General features: G+C 37.0%; 1 protein-coding gene across 1 annotated transcript; it reads left to right on the top strand.

Annotated features, from left to right (window-relative positions):
- Nucleotides 1-5,795: 5,795 nt before the first annotated feature.
- Nucleotides 5,796-7,367, top strand: LOC102504567 (zinc finger protein 134-like). The gene has a single exon (XM_032474647.1). The coding sequence runs from the start codon at nucleotides 5,796-5,798 to the stop codon at nucleotides 7,365-7,367; it is 1,572 nt and encodes a 523-aa protein (XP_032330538.1).
- Nucleotides 7,368-22,756: the final 15,389 nt, after the last annotated feature.

Here is a 22,756-nt window from a genome sequence, read left to right as displayed (position 1 = left end):
GGGGGGGCACCGGACTAGGACTAGCACCTCCTGCGTATGGACACAGCCAGCCGGCGGGGTGCAAGGCAGTGGCCGGGCGGAGACCGCACTACCACTCACACATATAAACACTGGGCGCGGCTGTGCACGGGGTGGGAACGCGCAGGTGCACAGGCCCTGTGAACTCTAGTCGGCAGCTAAATGTAAAGACCAAGACAGGCATCTCCCACGGCGGGCCCCAGATTCGCACCAGTGTCTTCCGGTACTGGCCTCATTGACCTCTTCCCCAGCAGTCTGTCCTGTCCCGCAATCCACACTCGCACAAATGCAGAATTTGCAAGGACTTCTACTCAGGTGATTTGTTTAACCTCTTACTTAACCACCGCAGTCAGTCCTTAACTTCACAATGTATGTATATGTGTGTGCACACATACAGATACATATGTATATATATGTTGAACTCCTAACAGCGTTATTTGGGAAGGCTTTGATTTTACTTCAGATAATTGGTGTATGTAAAATGGCAACTGAGCATCACATTTATATATACAGTTTAAAAATTGTTCCAAGGTGTTTTTAAATTGGACCAAGTATTTTCCCGAGTCCTTTTAAAAGTGATTGTTAAATTTTCTAGATTCCAAATAGTAAGATAGTAAGATGTTAAAGAGGAACCTAAAGCCTATGGAAGAATCAAGTGTTTTAATTTCTGACTTTAATAAATTAAATATTGGTGTTTTTAAAAAATTGACCTAATATATATTAATTTTAGAATATAAAGGTCACCTTAAGAATTCATGCAAACACAGCCTCACATTTTACATTTGATCAGTAGCATAGTAAAAGGGCAATAACTATTTCTTCTATGACCTTGTGCTCATTTTCTAACCCAGTATGTTCCTGCTTGCCGTTCAGTATCTTCCTCCTTATTGATGCTGTATGAATGAAGCTCCCAGGAGATTGGCTGGCAATCTCTTCAGCATGGTGCTACTATACCCTTCACAGCTATCTGTCCTCTCCCTGCTGTGACTCTATGTTGCAAAGAGAGACTTGTGTTGTTACTCCTCCTTACATCAATGGGAGCACTGTTCTTCCCTGTATATAAAGGGAAGGCTTTATGCACCCTGCTTTACGCAATGTATTCCCAGTGTCTGAGGACTGTAATGATTCAGCCCAAAATCCAGGGGCACATCAGGCCTTATCATCTACAATGCTATCCTAGAGTTTGTAATATAGGTATGAAGATTTACTGTGGCACTGGACCATACATCTAGTAAACTGATATCTGTATTGCTATCTGATAAAACAAAGCAAACTAAATTAAATTGTTTTCTCCGTAAGAACTCTAAGATTTTTTAAAGAATGCAACTGATGTCCCCTGAAATCTTTACTCTGCGCTAAAAGATCAAAGAATTCTGTTTCCTTTCCTTACATCATTGCTCTGGGTTACTTCCCCTGGGCTATACCTCAGATGAATTCAGAAAAGTAGTTTCTGTTCAGTACAGTGGGACTCTCCCCTCTTGTGACACTATTTCTTTTAATACAGCCGAGGATGGCAGCAGATGGGCTATAGCATTAAACACTGCCAGAAGTTTTGTGGTTTATATTCTGAGAGTCATCACTGCAACTCATGTCATAATTCTAATAGAAGTGTACTCATAAATAGCTGAGCTGCAGTTCTAACAGGTCACAGTTCTCTTGTGCCCTTAGAACTCTCTATTTTTACCCCAAATCATGGCCAAATATGGCAAATCTGGTTTATGTCCTGGATCTGAGAAAATATCTCTGCTTTCTCTCATACTGAACAGTGATCATTTCAAACCTTATAACTTCTAACATTATCTTTCTATTTCCCCTTATATAAAGGACCTTTGCTGGGTTCTATTTTTATATGAGGCAATGCTTTTTTCTAAATATGTTATCTTTTTAGTCCCTAAAAGATGTTTTAAAACAGCTCCTAGGACAAATGTCCTTGGAAAAAATAGACATATTTACACTTTAAAACAATTTTTTAGCTTAACCAAATGAAAACATATGTGCAGAAACTATTGATTTATTTGGTTGTAAGTTACATTAATATCCAGTTGGCTGGAAAAGCAATGAGCCACCTTAAAATTACACATCTTAGCTATATTAACTATACATTTGATAGTTTCAAATGATGTCTGAAAACTTTTCAGAGAGCCCTTGACAGAGTTATTTATCATAAATTACTAAAAATACTCATAGAAGGTATGCTTTGTCTTTTCTCCTAACTACTTTCCCCTCCTTCTGCTATAAAGCAGGATGGTGGTTGTCTTAGCAATGTCAAAAGACTGCAGAGTATAGACATTATATGATTTTAATAATACCACAAAATAGTCTGAGTAACTTTTTTGGATAATATTTTCAAATAATTATGTAATTGTACTCAGTACAAAATATGAGATTCATTTTCCTACAAGGTCAATTAAATATGCAATTAAAAGTTACTCCCGCATGTCCTCCTCCCATAGCCATCAGTGCAAATTCTCTAGGGTCATCATCTCTGCATGGATTTGTACATCGTACAGAATCATTCATGTGAACTGTATTCAAAATGGCTTTAAAATATTAAAAGTTCCATTTTACAATTTCTTCTGCTCAGTGATCAGTGTGGTGAATCTCCTTCATTGTGACAAAGGTCATAAAGTTTTTTCATTCTTCAAAGTGCCTGATTCTGTGGCTTTTGGCAGGGAGGAAGGAGTGAAGGGAAGAGCAGGTCATGAAAAAGAAATGGGGGTACAGTCAGCATCAGGAGTGTGACATGATGATATTTAGGAAAACCTACACAAATTTCCCCTCATTCTGGATATTTCTTTCTAACCTCTGACTACAGCTTACTCAGTTAGATGGCCAATGTGCCTAACTCAGCAGAAATGGAAAGATAGGGATATAGAAATAAACAAATTTTGCCTTCATAATTTCAAACATCTAAGTTCAGAGGAATAGAAATAATTTTTATTCAGAGTCAATATATTTAGAAGTTATAATCAGTAGGAAAAAATTAATAGCTTCCCTCCTATCTTTTCACCTTCCAAAATGAAAAAAAAAAAGTGCTCTGATTTGTGGGGAGACTAGTGATAGAGGAAGTGTGAAGAGTGGGAAAGGACTGTCAGGGATTGGAAATTGGGAAGGAGGACCCAACCTGGAATGAACAATAGACAGTAACAGAGACTAGTACAGATCACCAATGTAAAGGGGTGGTTTTGTTATCTTATGGTTAGTAAATGGTGAAGATTTAAAACAAACTCCATGTTGGACGAGTCCACCCCAAGTAAAACCTTCTATTTTACATTTAATCAGGCAAAATTTAGTAGAACTATAAGGACCAATTGAAAGTGGAAAAAGGTAACACATGTATCTCAGAAACCATCAATTCAAAGAATTGGGTAAAGGATGCACATAACCCAACACCAGCTTTATGGTAATACATCTATTATATATGTGCCCAGAAAAGAAAAATAAAATTTATTTTCAAGCACTTGCAGAAATTTACACAAACATGAATTAAAGCAAAAATAAAGTTTCAGGTTTCTACAAAACTACTATACAGGAGCCAGAAACAAATTAAAGTAAAATAGTATTAGAAAAATCATGGGAACAACATAAGTGTCCATCAACAGAGGACTGGATAAATAAGTTGTGATATATTTATACAATGGAATACTATTCAGCCATAAAAAGAATAAAATAATGCCATTTATAGCAACATGGATGTTCCTGGAGAATGTCATTCTAAGTGAAGTAAGCCAGAAAGAGAAAGAAAAATACCATATGAGATCACTCATATGTGGAGTCTAAAAACAAACAAGCAAAAAAAAAAAACCATAAATACAAAACAGAAACAGACTCATAGACATAGCATACAAACTTGTGGTTGCCAAGGGGACAAGGGGTGGGAAGGGACAGAATGAGATTTCAAAATTTGTAGATACTGACAGGCATATGTAGAATAGATAAACAAGATTATACTGTATAGCACAGGAAATATATACAAGATCCTGTGGTAGCTCACAGCGAAAAAAATGTGACAATGAATATATATGTATGTTCATGTATAACTGAAAAATTGTGTTCTACACTGGAATTTGACACAACATTGTAAAATGACTATAACTCAATAGAAAATGTTAAAAAAACAAAAAAAAATCATATTGTACACTTTAAACATACACAATTTTATCTGTCAATTATACCTAAACAAACTTGGAAAAAGATTAAATAAAGGTAAAAATAAAATAATACACCTATCAACATTCTAGGAATAAATATAAAAATGTAGATAACATGAAAAATATTCTAGGGAAATATATACCAGCAAAGTGGCCCATCAAGAGTAAAATCATAAAATCAAAGAGTAGTTAAATTTCTTCAATCACAAAGATATAAAACCTACTAAACTTTTTTAAAAAGCTAATTTCAATTGTATAAAAATTACTCCAAAACACAGAACAGAAAATAAAAATTTCTAATTTTCTGACTTTATCAATGACTGTGGCCCCCACGACAGAAAAGCACAAGAAAGTAAAACGTCTATTAATCACACTTATAAATATAGAAGGAAAAATTCTAAACAGAGTATAAGCAAATCACAATCAACACTTAATTATAATAATGTCATCATGACCAGTGGTTTAATCTGAAGATTGTAAGGATGGCACAACTAAAGAAAATTTACCAACAAAGTTAGTTCACAAAAAAAAAAAAAACTATCTAAATGAATATGTCAATATACCACTGAATGATATCCAGCAATAATTCATGATAAAAAAGTATTTTGGCAAACAACTTTCATAAATGTACCTATAGCAAATATATGTACAGTATAAGATGCAAAGTCTAGAATAATTTACATTAAATTCATAAACTTAAAAAATCACCTGTTATCACCACTACTAATCAACATTGTCCTAAAGGTTCTAGCCACTGCAATAAGATGAGAGAAAAGTGGAGAATGGATGTAAAAGTTGATAAGTATGAAATAAAATATTATTTGCAGAGGATATGATCATCTATATAACCAATTCAAGATAGTCGACTGAAAATTATAACTAAAGAGAGAATTCAAAAGTGCTTAAATACACACACACACACACACAAATTAATGGTATAATGGTTACTAGAATATGTGTAAAAAACGAGACGTGTAAAAAAAAAAAAAAAAGCTAGTTCTTAACATCAACACTTATTTTCCTGAAAATAGGACTGTGAAATCTGAAATGGGGACATTTGGATGTACTTGAATAAAGCTGAGAATATGAATTTTAAAATTACCTCAGGTCATGTTCGCCAGCTGAAGCCTCCTTTCCGCTCTCCAGTCTGAAGAAGCCAGCCACTCCCGGATCAAGGGGGAAAAAAAATACTGTACAGTGTGTCTGGGCGGGACTTCCGGTCTCCGGGTAGTTGCACACCCTCCTTTTTGGTTCCGGGTGATCCAGAAACGAGGACGCGAGCGTCGAGCGTCGGGTCTAGGCAGCGTCGAGCGTCGGGTCGAGGCAGCGTCGAGCGTCGGGTCGAGGCAGCGTTGAGCGTCGCATCGAGGCAGCGTCGCCGCCGGCTCGTCCGCAACACGGAGCAGAGGAGAGTTTCGTGATCGGGGACCTACCTCCGCCTTTGGGAGTTACCTCGGTGCTTTGTAGGAGCCGTGATACCCCAGTTCCAGCTTAATGTAAGTGAGACTCCGTGCCTCTGACTGTGACGGAGACGACCACGCCGGGCCTTTGTTCGCCGGTGCCCACGTGCCTGTACTCTCCAGCGCCCACAAGGGCGCGCCCTCTAGGGGCCTTGGTACTGTAACAATGGCTGAGGAAAGAGCACAGATAGACGCTTTCCGGCGCAGTTTTGCCTTTGAGGATGTGTACATCTCCTTCACTGGAGAGGAGTGGGAGATACTTGATGAGAATCAGAAACGCCTGTACTGTAATTTGATGATGGAGACCTTTGCGCAAGTGATGTCACTGGGACTTGCAGTTTCCAGAAACCGTATAATGTCCCAACGGGAGCCAGAGCGAGAGCCTGTGATTCCTAACAGGGCAGACATGGCTCCAACCGAGGCAGACGTGATCCGGGAGAGCCCAGGCCCTAATTGTAGCCATAATGTGGAGAATAACGATGCCTCTTCTGAGGAGGGCACTTCTATAAAAATATCAGATGTGCGAACGCTGCAGGTGGGTGCTTCCGTTCAAAACAGCCACCCATGTGATATGTGTGACCCAATATTGAAAGATATTTTCTGTCTGGCTGGGGAGCAGGAAACATCCCCTGCGCTGCAACCATATTCATGTGAGTCATGTGGGAGAACCTTCTGGTTCAGTACAAACCTTGCCCAAACTCCAAGGCAGCAGAGTGGAGAGACAGTCCCTAAAATGGAGAAGGGCCAGGCCTCCTCTGTGAAAAGCTGCAGATGCCATGCGTTAGAGACGGCTTGTACCTCCAGAGAGGGTGAGGAGGACTCCTTGGCCAGCCCTGGACTTGTCCAGATCCATGCCACTCACAATTCGGAGGAACCATACGGGAGTTCTGGGTGTGCCGAGGCCTTTCACACTGAACAGATGGATTACCAGTGCAGTGAAAGTGGGGAAGATTTTAGCCACAAAGAGGAGTATTTTCAGACCCAGGCAATCCCCATGAGAGAAAAAACTTATGACTGCAGCCATTGTGGGCAAGTCTTTAGTGACAATTCCTACTTGCTATTGCACAAGGAGACTCACAGCAGTGCAACACGTTATAAGTGTAATGACTGTGGGATATTTTTTTGCTGCAACTCCAACCTCAGAACACACCAGAGAACTCACCCAGGATCAAAGTCTTTTGAGTGTGCTGAATGTGGGAAATCCTTTAGCAGAAAATCCTACATTGCTCACCACCAGAGAATTCACACTGGAGCAAGACCTTATGAGTGTAACCAATGTGGGAAAGCCTTTAGCCGCAAAGACACACTTACTCAGCACCAGAAGACTCACAGTGGAGACAGGCCTCTTAAATGCAGCACTTGTGGGAAAGGATTTATCCGTAAAGATGTACTCGCTCAGCACGAGAAAATCCACACTAGAGAGAATTCTGTGTGTGATGAATGTGGGAAATCCTTTAGCCACAGTTCCTACCTTAAAACACATAAGAGAATTCACAGTGGAACAAGGCCTTATGTGTGCAATGAATGTGGGAAAACCTACATCAGTAGGCACCACCTTAGTCAACACAAGAAAGTTCATACCACAGTAAAGACTACGGATGAAGTGAATGTGGGAAATTCTATGTTGACAATTCCAGGCTCATCTAACTCCAGAGACTTAACACCTGAGCAAGGCATTATAGGTTCAGTGAATGTGGAAGAGCCTCTGGAAGACTCTCCCACCTTGCTTGGCAAATAAAAATTCACATTGAAGAAAGACCTCATGAGTGTAGCAGTTTTGGTGCTCCTTTGCCTGCATCTTTTAAGTTTATTTAGCACCAGAACCTTCACACTAGAGAGAGGTCTTAAGAGAGCAAGGAATGCGCTTTCTCCTTGCTCCATATAGTATGACTCATAAAAGAGAAAAACTCTGAAAGTAGCATTCGAGATGGAAACAACAACCAGAAGTTGGACTTTGTACATCCAGTATTCACACTGGGAAGATAACTTCAAGTACTAGGTATGTGGGGAGCTTTCAGGAGCTACTTTATATTTTAAAACCTTTGCAGGGCCTTCCCGTGGCCCAAGGTGTATCATTGCCAGTGTCTGTTGCAGAAACTATCACACCTCTACCAGCAGTCGGGCCCCCATACTGTGTGTTTGTTACCCCAGTGTACTCAGGGGAAGCAGACTTCTACTATCTCTTCTGCTTCCTGGAGGGAATCGTGAGTGATCTGAACTGATCGGGATCCTCATTTCCTACCCACTGGTGGTTTCAGTATGGACATGATCCAGCTCCTGCCGGAAAGATCTGACCTAGAATCTGCTGCAATTTTTCCGAAGGTTTCTGTTTTCCATGGACAGTATTGACTCTGTATGAGCTAGCTGAGATGGATTTCTCTGACTTCCAAATCACGCAACCTTGGAACTGCCTGCAACACACTGATATGGTTTGTGCAATGATAAAAAACCTTATTGTAAAAACCTTTGTTCTGTTCACTGTGTGGGGTTGATTGAGAAAAAAGATGGGCTTTCAGGAAACAGGGCTCACTGAGCTCATTTCTTGCCTTCACACCTCCAAGGTTGTTGATTGCTTTCCATAGTTAGGAACAAAACTAGGACTATGGGCTGAGCTAAAATCTAAGCAATACAGTAGGCACCAGCCACATATGATTATTGAGCACTTGAAATAAGCTGAGCTATGCCAAAGGTATAAAATTCGCACTGAATTTCCAAGACATAGTATGTATGTATAAAGGTATAAACTGTGTTTTTCTACTTTCTCAAGTTTTAAGCCTTAACATTTAGTAGAGCTAACTGATAAATATTGTTTTACTTAGAAATCCTAAAGTAGGTTTGACTATGTCTTATTTAGAGAAAAAACAACTTTCAAAAAAAGTTAAAGTACATGTTTTAGATTTTTTTAAAAGCGTAATATAGAAAGACTGTGTGCAGAAACATTGAATAGTAGGGAGTATTGGAGGTTGTGGCAAGCTAGAAGTTATGGGTCTGCTCTGAAGGGTATACACAAATTTCATGTGATTGTGACTCTGTGGGTTAAAGATGTACAGAAATTCTCAGGACCTACAGATCTCTTTATCTCCTGCAATTGAGGTCAGTGTCAAAATAAAGAATCTAAAGGTTTCCTAGATTTCTGTACTTCCTTATGGCTATCACTGCACAGGCAGAGAAGAGAGATTCTCTGTAGTTTTGGATAGGTCTTGTGACCCAGTCAGTGTTTGGGTGATCATTGTCTTAATTGTTCTCCAGTTTTTGCTTCTACTGAGGCAGGGCTGACCCCACCAAGATATGGGAAGTGGAAGATGGTTGAGTTGATATAGGATAGGCTGATTTTACAAAACAAATGGGAGATCCAGATTTTTACGTTAGAACCATTTTATCTCATAACAGCTTTACTGGTATATAATTAGAATACAATAAACTGCACTTACTTAAATTGTAAAATTTGATGAATTTTAACATAGGTATATACCTATATTACCATCACAACAATTAAGGTAATGAACATATCATTACCCCCAAAAGTTTTCTTATGCCCCTTAATAATCACTAATCCACATGCAGCTGTTGATTTGTTTTATTTCATAATAGATTGGTTTGCATTTTCTAGAATTTTACATAAATAATACAGTATTGACTTCTATATTTTTCCTGGTAATGAACATATCATGACCCCCAAAAGTTTTCTTATGCCCCTTAATAATCACTAATCCACATGCAGCTGTTGATTTGTTTTATTTCATAATAGATTGGTTTGCATTTTCTAGAATTTTACATAAATAATACAGTATTGACTTCTATATTTTTCCTGGTAATGAACATATCATTACCCCCAGAAGTTTTCTTATGCCCCTTAATAATCACTAATCCACATGCAGCTGTTGATTTGTTTTATTTCATAATAGATTGGTTTGCATTTTCTAGAATTTTACATAAATAATACAGTATTCACTTTTATATTTTTCCTGGTAATGAACATATCATGACCCCCAAAAGTTTTCTTATGCCCCTTAATAATCACTAATCCACATGCAGCTGTTGATTTGTTTTATTTCATAATAGATTGGTTTGCATTTTCTAGAATTTTACATAAATAACACAGTATTGACTTTTATATTTTTCCTGGTAATGAACATATCATTACCCACAAAAGTTTTCTTATGCCCCTTAATAATCACTAATCCACATGCAGCTGTTGATTTGTTTTATTTCATAATAGATTGGTTTGCATTTTCTAGAATTTTACATAAATAACACAGTATTGACTTTTATATTTTTCCTGGTAATGAACATATCATTACCCACAAAAGTTTTCTTATTCCCCTTAATAATCACTAATCCACATGCAGCTGTTGATTTGTTTTATTTCATAATAGATTGGTTTGCATTTTCTAGAATTTTACATAAATAATACAGTATTGACTTTTATATTTTTCCTATCTTTCAGTAAGCATAATTGTTTTGAGAGTATTTACTGTTGTTAAGAATGTCAATTGGTTATTCCTTTTTGTTGCTGAGTAATATTTCATGGTGTATGGATGTAATACAGTTGTTTATCAATTGTTGATGGACATTGAGGTTGTTTCTGGGTTCTGGTTATTAAAAATAAAGTTTATCTGGAGAAAAAAAAAATTTTTTTAATGACTTCACAGAGGCAGTTGCCTTGCAAAAGAAACTCAGTTCCTCAGGAGCAAACCTCACTTCCCATATTGCCTCCACGTTGCCCTTGAAGAGTCGGGTTCCAGCACGGCCCAGGGGAGAATGTGAAGATCTGGGGAGAAAATAGCACCAATATCCAACATAATGGCAAGTTCTTGCTAATTTGTGTAAGCAAGTAATCAGGAGGTATTGTGGGAATGGATTTTAAGTTTGCTGGACCAAGGCGAATAGAGCATAAGATTAAATCAGGTAAAATTTATGAAGATGGTAAACTTACTTGAGATTTGGCATTTAATGGACAGGGTGAAGCAGCTGGAAGTGGATCTAACAGTTTAATAAAGCCTGAATTGAATGGTTCAAATGCCCCAGAATTTCCTTGGGATAATTTTTCTGTATCACAGAGGTATGACTTCTGCAAATTACATTTACAAGTTTTCTTGTCCTCAGCCTTCCATGTAGGTTCAGCTACTGAGAGGCACTTAAGGGAGACTGAAGGACCAGAAGTGGAGAGAATCCAGGTTTCTTCTCCCTGTGTGCTTCAGCTGGCTTGTCTGGCAATGTCTGCATCTCCTTCTTTGCTCCAGTTGCCTTCCCAGACAGTCCTGCCATGGTTCTAACATTTACCAAGTGATCCTGGGCCCTGCACACCAGTAATACCTCCCTAGCTTTGTCTCTCTAGCCTAGAGGTGATAACTGCTTCTTGCTAATACTAATCCCTGTGTTCCCTCACTTCCCCCCCAGTTTTGGGTTCCCAAGAAATTTATCAACTGAGTAGCCAACTCCCATTTAAATACTTCTTTAAACTACTTTTTCCTTAAGTCCTATTTTTTTTCCGATTATACACTAACTAGTAAAAAAAAAAAAAAAAAAACCTATGCTGAAAGAATGGGAGGAAGAGGGTAAGTGTGTGAGTAAGAAATATGGGAACTGAATATTCCTTAGTCATGGTTTCTGCAGAAGACATCTTATTCAAAAGGCAGTCAAAGAGAATTTAATGAAATGACTATAGAGTTAAGGGAAGGATTAAGGAACCCAGTAGAAATGGTGGTGCACCCAGAGACTAACAACAGTAGGAAGCTATTCTGCTCTTACAAAAGAAGGCAAGGAAGCGAGCAGGGATCCTGGAAGTGGCAAGACCTAAAACTGTGGGAAAGGGCCCCCCTGTAGGAGTTGTGGCCACCAGTAGGGGAACAGAGCCACTATTAAAGTGCAATCTGGTAAGGAAGGATCATCATGGAGGGGGAATCAACACCTGACCTTTCTCTGCTCCTAACCTTAGATCTCCTGCCAATACCTGTCATTGGCAAAATGCAAATGCTAAGCAAAGTTCAGGGAGGCTCTGGCGATCCAGTCCATAGAGGTCATCCTCCCAAGGCATAGAACAGAGCAGAGACAGGCAGAGATTGGATCTAAGGGAACAAATAGAGATTGAGCAACATACCTAATTTCTGAACTGAAAGTCGACTGCATTTGCTAAAATCAATAGATCAAGAAATAGCTGTGAAAGTGTATGTCTAGAGAAAAACACGCTGTTTTCCTTTATTCACACACAATACTTCTGACACCAAATGTGTGAGTTTTTTCCCACACTGACCAATTCTCCAAACCAGCTGAGTGTCCTGCAATTCAATTCAATTCTGATACTAACTGGAGTTTGCACAGACCCCACAGGTCAAGGGCTCAGTCCCACATGACTGTCCCCCCACTTCAAATGCCAATCACAAGTAGTAGGTCCCCAGGTTACTCATACTTCTGTCTGACTTGGCTACAAATCAGAGATTTATATGACCCTCTTCTCGGGTTTGATAATTTATTGGAATGGCTCACAGAACCTGGGAAAACAGTTTCACTTACTATTGCTGATTTATTACAAAAGGATATTTCAAAAGATACAAATGTACAGCCAGATGAACAGATGCATGGGCAAGGTCTGGAAGGGTCTTGAGCATAGGAGCTTCTGTCCCCATGAAGCTGGGGTGTGTCACCCTCCCATCATGTAGATGTGTTCACAAACCTGGAAGCTCCCCAAGCCCCATATTTTGGGGATTTTTATGGAGGCTTCATCATGCAGGCACAGTTGATCCTTAACTCAGTCTCCAGACAATTGGGGTTAGATCTGAAAGTTCCAAACTTCTTATCATGGCTTGGTCTTTCTTGTTGCCAGCCCCCATCCTGAAGTTATCCAGGAACCCACCAAGAATTACCTCATTATAACCAGAATGCTCCTATCACCCAGGACATTCCAAGTGATTCGAGAGCTCCATGTGAGGAACTGGGGTTAAAGACCAAATATTAGAACAAAAGATGTACCTAGTTCTTATCACTTAGGAAACTCAGAGGGTTTTAGGACCTCTGCTAGGAAATGGGAACAGAGACCAATATATATTTTTATATTATTCCACAGTAAATTATGTATAAAAATAATACAGCTAAAAGACTTGAAAATGATCATTTCTGAGAGTGAAATGCAAGAGTAGGAGAGGAGGTTTTTTCAAATAATGAACTATTTGAATATTTAAATGCTGGCAATGTGTGTGTGTGTATGTATGTATACATATTGTTTTGTCAGCCTATTAATAGCCAGTGTTGTGGCTGAACCAGCCCTTGTGGTTCCTATTGTAATTGCAAGACACCCTTCAGCAATAACCATCAGGAAACTGAAAAAAAAACAAAGGGTTTATTGCTTACAGGTCCTGGAAATTACATGGCATACCTGGGGTCACAGAGCGAGGTTGCAGGTAGAGAGAAAGAGAGCAGGGATCTGGGGTTCTGGTTTTATTGGAGTCGAGGGTGGGGGCCCAGGGGTTCACCAGCTCACTGTTTATTGGTGTATTTAAAACATAAGAGCGAGAATTTAAAGCACTGGAAGAGAAAAAACAAGTGTCCCACATGGTCAGTTATCGAAATGAACCCAGATCGCTGAAGCAAGGGAGCAGAAGGGGGGGCAATACAAGTAAGCGACCTGCCTGATTCTTTAGTCATGTGGCAGGCAATATGTTTATCAGAGATGGCCATCGTTGAAGCGAATGCCTCTTTGAAGTGGATGCCTAGGCAAAGTTTTAAGTCAGGCACTTGCATTACAAAAAAGGAAAAATACAACTGCCAGGGCTTCACACTATATAAACACATCTATGAAATCACGTCATGCAATTAAACTAAAAATAAAATTATTAGAACAAATAGAGTGAAAACACTTTTGTGTCAATATGTATAGGAAGAATTTACATGTCAAAGGCTATTTGAGTATATTTGTGTACGTATGTGGATATGTGTACAGACTGAAAAGAGTAAATAGCTGTTTTTTACTGATGTATAGTTGATTTACAATGTTGTGTTAGTTTCTGGTGTATAGCAGAGTGATTCAGATACATACATATTCCTTTCAGATTCTTTTACGTTATAGGTTATTATAAGATATTGAATATAGTTCCCTGTGCTATACAGTAGGACCTTGTTGTTTATCTATTTTATATATAGTAATGTGTTATCCTAAGCTCCTATAGTAATCCTATAGTAATCTGTTAATCCTAAGCTCCTAATTTATCCTTCCCCTCCCTTTCTGCTTTGGTAATAATAAGTTTATTTTCTATGTCTGTGAGTCTGTTTGTGTTTTGTAAATAAGTTCATTTGTGTCATTTTTTTAGACTCCACAAGTAAGTGATATATGATATTTGTCCTTCTCTATCTGACTTACTTCACTTAGTATGATAATCTCTATGTCCCATCCATGTTGCTGCAAATGGCATTATTTTGTTCTTTTTTATGGCCAAGTAATATTCTATTGTATGTATATACCACATCTTCTTTATCCAGTCATCTGTCGATGGACATTTAGGTTGTGTCCATGTCTTGGCTATTGTAAATAGTGCTGCTATGAATATTGGCATGCATGTATCTTTTCAAATTAGAGTTTTCTCTGGATATGTACCTAGGAGTAAGATTGCTGGATCATATGGTTAACTCTGAAGCTGGAGAGATGGGGACATTTTTTGAATGATGAAATATTATCAAAAATCAAGGAGGATATAGAGAAAACTGGGTTAAGAGCACAAGTATGGAACTAAAACTTCTTCTAACAGCAGCAAAAGGGAGGTAAAGATTAATATTCGTGCAGATTATGGATAAATTAGAGACCAGACATTGAGAAATTTCTTATCTGAACATGTCCATTTACGTGATAGATGTTATATTCATCAGCTGACAGTGAAGGAAAATGGGTAGAATGGGATGTAAAGACAGTCAAGAAATTGTGCAGTAGCTGAGATGGAGATAGAGTGAGCATTTATCTTCCAAAATGGGACACATTTGACAGCGTGTCAGCTTCCTGTGACTATTGTAACAAATTACCATAAACTTGGTTTGGTTAAAAAAGAAAACAGAAATTTGTTCTCTCTTCAGTTCTGGAAGCCTGAAGTCCTATATCAGTGTCACTGGATTGAAATCGAGGTGTAGGCAGAGCCATACTCCCTCCAGAGTCTCTAAGTGAATCTGTTCCTTGGCTCTTCCAGATTCTGGTGGTTGCCAGTATTCCTTGTTATGTGTCTACATAACTCCAGTCTCTGCCTTCATGGCCACATCACCTTCTCCTCCTTTTGTATCTGTCCAATTTTCCTCTCCCTCTCATGAGGATACATGTGATCACCTTTAGGGCTCACCCATATAATAGAATATTCATCTCAAAATCTCAAAATCCTTATCTTAACTATATCTGCAAAGACCCTTTTTTTCTATATGAGGTAGCATTACAGATTCCAGGGATTAGGATGTGGATATCTTTAGGAAGTGGGGGGTTAAGGCATGTTCCAGAGGAAGCAATTATCCTTGAGATAGAAGCAGGAAACTGCTGGCCCACACAGCTGTGTGTGCATCCTGGTGGATACAGCCTAGCATCAGGGTAGAGGATTTGGTCACTCTGCAGTAAGCAGTCTTCACAAACACATGCAGTAGCCCTAGATAGATACCAGTTGTTCGTGAAGAACTTTGGCATTCACAGAAGATAAACTGGATTTGAATCATTGATAAATACAGATACAGAAAATGTGGTAAAATAGCTGACTTCAAAATTCCTGATTGACATTTGTTATGAACTTCAGGCACTAGAGAATTTTCTTCATGATCAGTGGGCATCAAAACTTCTAATGCAATAGTTTCTCAATGTTTCTGCTAGCTTCTTCCTCTCGGCTTATCTCAGTTTCTCAACTGCCCAAATTTCTGTGTGGGAATCACAATTTGGTATAAGTTATAATCTCTTCCTAATAGGGAACATTGAGATCTGACTTTTTTCTTAGATTGTCTATTTAAACTCAAATCCACTAGATAATTTCAACTAATTTTTCAACTTTATGCTGTGCAGATGCAGCTTAAATGTGAATTTCTTAAATTGGAAAAATACAATTAAGGTAAGAAAATTAAATACAAGGCAGACTTTTTTTTTCTTTTTAAATTTTGTATGTGCTACTCCTCAAGGTTCAGTTGAAAATTTCTGAGGAGAAGAAATTAATTTCCTTAATGAAGTAAGATATCCTTTTTAAGCAAAATAATTTCTTCAGTTCTCCTATTCAAATGAACATATTCAGTTAAAGAATGATAAGGGGTGATGAAATTATTTTCAATGAAAAACAAACCCAGCTGTGTTAAAGATGCTACTTCAAGAATAATATATAATCATTATTACTCTGTTGATAGGTAGTTATGACAATATATAAGCATTGTTTTGAGTTGATAACAGTATTCTATCAGTTCCAGAATGTATAAATTGTATCATGTCATTTCTTGATTTAACGCACACATAAATAAAAAACAGATCAAAGCAAAACTCATTTTTCATATGGAAATAAAAAGGAATGAATAAAGAGGTGAATTAAACACGCTTTGTTCAATTCTGTAGCAAAGGATTGCAGTACGTTGAAAACATTTCTATTAGATTTTAAACCTGTTGATTGGCAAGCTATTTTTGCTATTGTTTCCCTTGGAGATGCACTGGTAAGCACACACATAATCCAGTTCATTTCTCATATACAGAAACACTTAAAATTGAGTAAAAACAAACAGTCTTATAATCTCATAACATTTGGAAATCAGCATGTAGAAAAGAAATTACAGTATGGATTTGGCAGGAAAGTAAAATGACAGAAGTGGATTTCCTCGTCAATTCTTCTTCAGCTTGAGGGAGAGCTAAATTAAGAAGATGGTAAAGAAGGTAAAATGAACCAACCATAAACACAACAACCCATTTCAAAAGCATTTTTGTTCTCAAATGTGCCAGTGATTCATTTATCTATCAATTCTTCCAACATACTCCCATAACTTGTAAATTTGGAAAGTTTACCTTTGAGACAAGTTACTGACAATGAGCTCAATCTTTTTAAATTTAGGAAAATCAAGTCTACTCAAGGTGGCCTGTACTTATAATTTTGCATTTTTGAAAGGTAGCAAGCCATGATGAAAAATGAAATCTCACCTCTATGGTAATGGAGGTAGAAGCCTCCAATGCAACAGTGCTAATAATAAGTTTTGAAAGCAATTTTAACCCACAAAGTCAAGCAGCGACCTGTAGGATTGATTTTACTTCACTGAGGGTGTATTAATGTGTCATTTCTTTGGGTTTCAGAAATAACAAATTTATTCCACTGTAAAAATGAAACAGTGAAATCAACTCTAGTTTTAAATTACTAAATTATTTCAAGCCTATCTATTTTATGAAATATTATTTAGAATTAGATACTTGGGGACTATTTTAATGTGTCAGGTTAATTTTATGCAGCTCTTAACAGTGTAGCTTTTATTAGCCAAATGCATTACTTTAATATATTACTATACAAAAATGCTTCATATGATGATAGGGCACATGTGTAAATTCCACTTTGTAAGTTGACACTGACATCGTTTCGCCTTCTTATAATAAGAAAATATGATCATGTTGCTATTCAGGGAAAATAATAAATAGTTTCTATATTGATGAATACTAACTATAAAAGAGAAAAAACAAAAATGGTAGTGTATGAGTTTATATCTTTAGGGAGTAGACATATTCCATCAAGTTCTCAAGGAAACACTATTTCCTCATTAAGCTATTTTATAAAATGGAGGTGGCTACATTCAAAATTGAATGATTTTAATGGGACAGTCAAGGTAACAGCTAGATTTATGGCCTGCTGGGGGTTATGGTTTTGAGAATACCTATTTTTACCCCCATCTCTCCTTCACCATCACTCACCACCTCATTCTCAAACCCTCCTGTGTCCTAACAATTTCTACAAATTGAGCTTAGCTCTTTCCTTTCTGTTTTTCTCTTATAAATTTTGAAATTTTATAAAGTAGGATTTTATCACATATTTTCCATAGTTGCTGATGTCTAGTATGTGTTCCTATCTGTGATGAACAATCTTTATATATGAGATCATTTATTAATATTATGCCTCCTGTAAAATTAATTGATTGGCTTTACCAAATAAATTTTGTAAGTTTGAAATTCTGGGCTACATGGGACTGGGGTGACATGAATTACTCAACCTACTATATCAGGCCTACAATTGTTGCTGATTTTTAAATAGCAGTTTGATGAGAGTTCCAAGCATGTCTTCTTTAAAATGGTATAGGAAACATCAAGGATAAATGTCTACCTCTTCTCCATACAATAAAACATAGGCCTGGGCCTTAGAGTATAACTAAAAGAGAGAGGTAGACTACACAACAATAATGCCTTTAGGATCATTTTACACTTACAGTTTTATATTTAATACAATTGTTTTATTAAATCAACTAATTTTACATACAAATACAAAAATACATATATTGTTCCCCTAATTCAGATTTTATGCAGTTGTTCCTAATAGCTTTCAAGAAGTAAGATTCCGATTGAGTGAGATTAAAAAAATGGTCCCCTGTACTCTGTATAGTAGAGCCAGTTTCTTTACCAAAGCACAGAAAAGAATTAATATTCTGAAAAAATAGAGGTACATCTTGGTCAATGTCATTCAACATAGGTGTCAATGCACTAACAACTGGACAAAAGAAATTGCTAAAACCAACATAGCCTTTTTATTGTATTGCAGAATAAAAAGGCAGGACCTATGTTCTCCATTTGATGTATTCTCTTCTTTTCTAATGCCATTGAAGTGTAAGAGAATAGCTATTGTTGGGCTATTTTCTGCCTGTAATAGAATCTTTGATTTATAAAGGTGCTGAATCATGCATTAGCCTTATTTCTCAGTATATACACAGGAGTCATTTCAACCAGAACTGAAAGGCTACAGCCATGATAGAATACAGCAGCTGTTTAACATCACACAATATAACCATGTATATGAAAAAGCAGCAAGGATTTTGCTTTATTGATTTAATTTCAGAACATTTGCACATTACAATGGCAATCAAACCAAGATATTTTCATTTTAAGGGACATCACTAGTCCAAGTTTAATGAGATTCTATCCTCAATAGAATTTAAGGGTCATACAATTTCAGAGTTAAAAATTTCTTAAGAGAATCTATTCCCCTTCCCCTCAATTTATATATTAAGAAACCAAGGCCCAAAAGAGGTTAAATGATTTGACCAAGATCACATGGCTAATAAATAGCTCTGATTACAGCCCAATTCTGAGCCCTTTGATCTTTTTACATAGCACAATTATTGAAGAGAAAAATACGTAATTCAGTTCTTATGTTCCACACAAAATCTGATGTTCAAAATATACATTAGGAGTCAGTTATTCTTAACAATTATGTGGCATGAACTAGAATGAATGGGAATCAGTGGCATTTGTCTCACTGAAAATTCCTATAGACTTTCTAGGTTTGAATACTTGACTACATTAAGAAATTCAATATAGTGAAAGTGGATTCAGGAAGGGAAATGGGAAACATTTATTCTAAGTAGGATTTCTCTAAGTAATTTTCTCAGTTTTCTGCGTTCTTATTTTTCTAGTATCCTAATCTCACACAATCTTAGTTAGTCTCATCAACTTCCTAAAATCTGATGAAGAATAAGAAAGAAATATTTTTTTAAGAGGCAAAAGTGGTTGAAGAAAATTGTAGATGAATAAAACCATTAGCCAAATACATGTATTTTCCAAAGCATTCCATAATGAGTGACATAACTGATTGTAGCTAAGATCAAATGAAAGGAGTGGATTTTATTTTAGCTTAATTAGTTGAGGTAAAGACTATCTATGCCCAGGTTTGACTTTAACGCTAGAGACACCAAGAAGTTTTAGCTGCTATGGATGAAAAACCCTGGTTTCCTAGAACCTTGCACCTAGCAAGTCAGGAAATACCGAAACACAGAGAAAAGCTTAAATGACTGAAAATACTTAGGAAACTATTCCAAGAAACGTCAAATCCTAAAGCGCAACCTTTAATGCCAGCTGTGATCGGTAGATGACTGATGTAAGGGATTGCAAAATGTACCCAGAAGCCAATTAAGAAGTAGTCGTGGTCCCAGAAAGTGAAAGGAGAGAAAGCAAAGCAAGATCAGGGAAAGTAAGAGGCCCCTACAACTTAACATTTTAAATATAGAAAACACTATTACTTGACTGTGTCCATATAAACTATAACTGCTCATTATTAAAACATTATAACAAATTGAAGACTACATGAATATACATCAGTGGATAAGTTACTAAATGAATAACTTCACATCAATACTCTGAATACCACAGTTCTATTATATTGAATGTGGTAGATCCAGATGTACTGACTTGAAAGGATGTCCTTGACATAGAGCTTTAAAAAAAATGCAGAATAATATGTATTTTATCATACTAATTTTATGAAATCTGTTTTTTAATCCCTAACCATATAAGGGTATATTTGTTTTTTATATATGTGCATAAAAAAGGAAAACGGGTGAAAGAAAGCGTATTAGATTCCAAACAATGGCTACATTGCAGGGGTAGAATTGGAGTATGGTGGAGGGGGAGACCAGGGATTTCATTTTGGAATCTCTGATACTATCACTATGATACACATAATTTACTGAATTAAGTGATTAAGTTTTTTAAAATAATAAGATTCAAAATACAAAGTTTCTGGAAACACACAGTAGTTCCTTATGAAGACCCAAATAAAGCACTGGGCCACTCCTATGTAGACTACTAAAATGTAAGTACTTATCAAATATATATACATAGACATATGGCCAAGAATAAGGAACAATGAATTGAAAATCAATTCTGTTCTTTAGAAGTCAATCATCTTAAACTTCAGTTATCTCTCTACTCTTTACAATTGTGGTCATAAGCAAGATTTAAACAAAACCTTTTTATGGAGGGTTCTGTAAAATGCAGGACAGGAGTTGAGCAAAGGGATTTATGCATCTCTTTTGACATCCCTTTGAGCTGAAATCCAAGATATTTGATAAAACAGGGATGAAATGCAAAATTATGTGATATTATTGCATACAAGGGTCTTAGGAACTCTGTGTAAGAGAAGATCAGTATGAACTGGCCTGACTGAAGCAAGTTACTGTTGAGTAAGGAGACTTAAGCAGGCTTTGAACGATGCACTGCCAGACTTCACAGTGAATAATCCAGGAAACTGATTTCATGTTGTCAAATCCAATCGATATTATGCTGGATGTTGATACTCTACTTTAGTACCAATGATCACATTTCTTTAGTTAAACTATCAACTACCTTCAATTTCATGGTATCATTCTCTTTTTCTCTTTCTCATCCTAACTCTGACTGTTCCTTTTTTGAAATCTATAATTAATTTCTCTTTCCCTGTCTCTTGCCTTATCTTTCATATCCCAAAGGCTCTATCTAGGCCATTGTTCTGTTCATTCTACATGCTGTGCCTCAGTGATTTCACCCACCCCTTTCTTCCTTTTAACTACCATTTAAATACCAATGGCCCTTAGTTCTAATCTTACCCTAGAGTTTAAGAATTACATATCCCACTGTTTTTTGCACATTAAACACTCAAACTCAGGGTGTCATCTTCCTTCTTCTTCACTATACGACCCTAAGGGCTGCACCTCTTCTTGTATTCTACACAATGTCTGGAGATGTTTTTTGACTGTCACAACTAAGAGAGGGAGTGCTACTGCCCTGTACTTGGTTGAGGGCAGGGATACTACATCCTACAATGCATAGGACAGTCTTCCACAACAAAGAACTCTCTGACCACAATGTCAGTAGTACCTGGACTGAGAAACCATTATCTATAGTTTCCACATTCTAATTGGATGGCTTTTTAAAAATATTTGCAGATTAGATTGTAGAACCTGTGTATAGCCACTAAGAGCATAGCCTGATATTATTCTTATATGACTAATATTTGAGTCACAGAGCTAATTTATTTTGGATCATTATTAGTAGTATTGTAGTGGACATACCATACGATGGCTTTCAATGAGTCATACTTTTATATAATCCTCTCCCCTTGAGGTCAGCTACAACCTGTGACTTGCTTCTAGCTAATAGAATATAGCAAAGATGAAAAGACAGTCATTCCCTTGATCATGGGACTCCCTTTTAGCAGATTGCAGCAAGAGAGAGTCTCCTCGCCTTGAAGAAGTAAGCTGCTATGTTTTGAGAGGGCCATTTAGCAAGGAACTGTAGGACTGAGAGTGACCTCCAGCCAACAGCCTGCAAGAAAGCAAAAACCTCAGTCCTACAATCACAGGGAACCACAAGAAACTGAATTCTGCCAACAACTATGTGAGTTTGGAAGAGGATGCCAAGCTCCAGATGAGAACACAGGCCACCTGATACCTCAATTGCAGCCTTCTAAGACTATGAGCAGAGAACCCAGATAAGCTTTTCCCAGACTCCTGACTCACAAAGACTATGAGATAATAAATGTATGTTGTTTTAAGCCATTATTTTGCAGCTTCAGATAGCTAGTACAAGTGCCATTAGGGAAAAAAGAAAAAAAAATAGAGTGAACACAAATATCTTGAGTTAATACAGTATGACAATTTGTAAGTTTTAGTTTACATTTTCTTATTTTCTCTTCTAGATATAGATTTATTTCAAACACTTTTCTTCTTTGAATTTGGGGGACTAGATTCATATACGTATTAATCTAATTTATATACTTCAAGATTCTCCCAATGTTTGTTTTCACTTTAAAACTCTAGCAATGAGATAGTTATAGTGAAGATAATTTTGGCTGAAGATCTGTAATTAAATAGAACACTTCAGCAAATGGAAGGTTGAGTGTGATGACATATATGATAAGGACATGATTTAGATTTTTTTTAGTTTTATTTAGTCATTTAGATGTGATAGCCATTTATTGTATAGTTATTTTCAATATATACTATTAAATTACTGTTACATTTCAAATGGAGGTGCTATCTCTCTGGTGTAGCAGTTAAAAAAAACACAGTCAAATTGCTTCTAACTTGGCAGAGGATGAGAAATATGCTGTGTAACAAACTACAGAGAAAACATAAAGGATACTGAGCTAATTTGTGATTATTTCAGCACTTTAAAATAGCCACATCCATTAGATGAGCGAA

The sequence above is a fragment of the Camelus ferus genome, chromosome X (assembly GCF_009834535.1).
Source record: "Camelus ferus isolate YT-003-E chromosome X, BCGSAC_Cfer_1.0, whole genome shotgun sequence".
Taxonomy (NCBI): Eukaryota; Metazoa; Chordata; class Mammalia; order Artiodactyla; family Camelidae; genus Camelus; species Camelus ferus.
The sequence above is the reverse complement of the archived record's forward strand: the minus strand, read 5'-3'. Positions and strand labels throughout refer to the sequence as shown.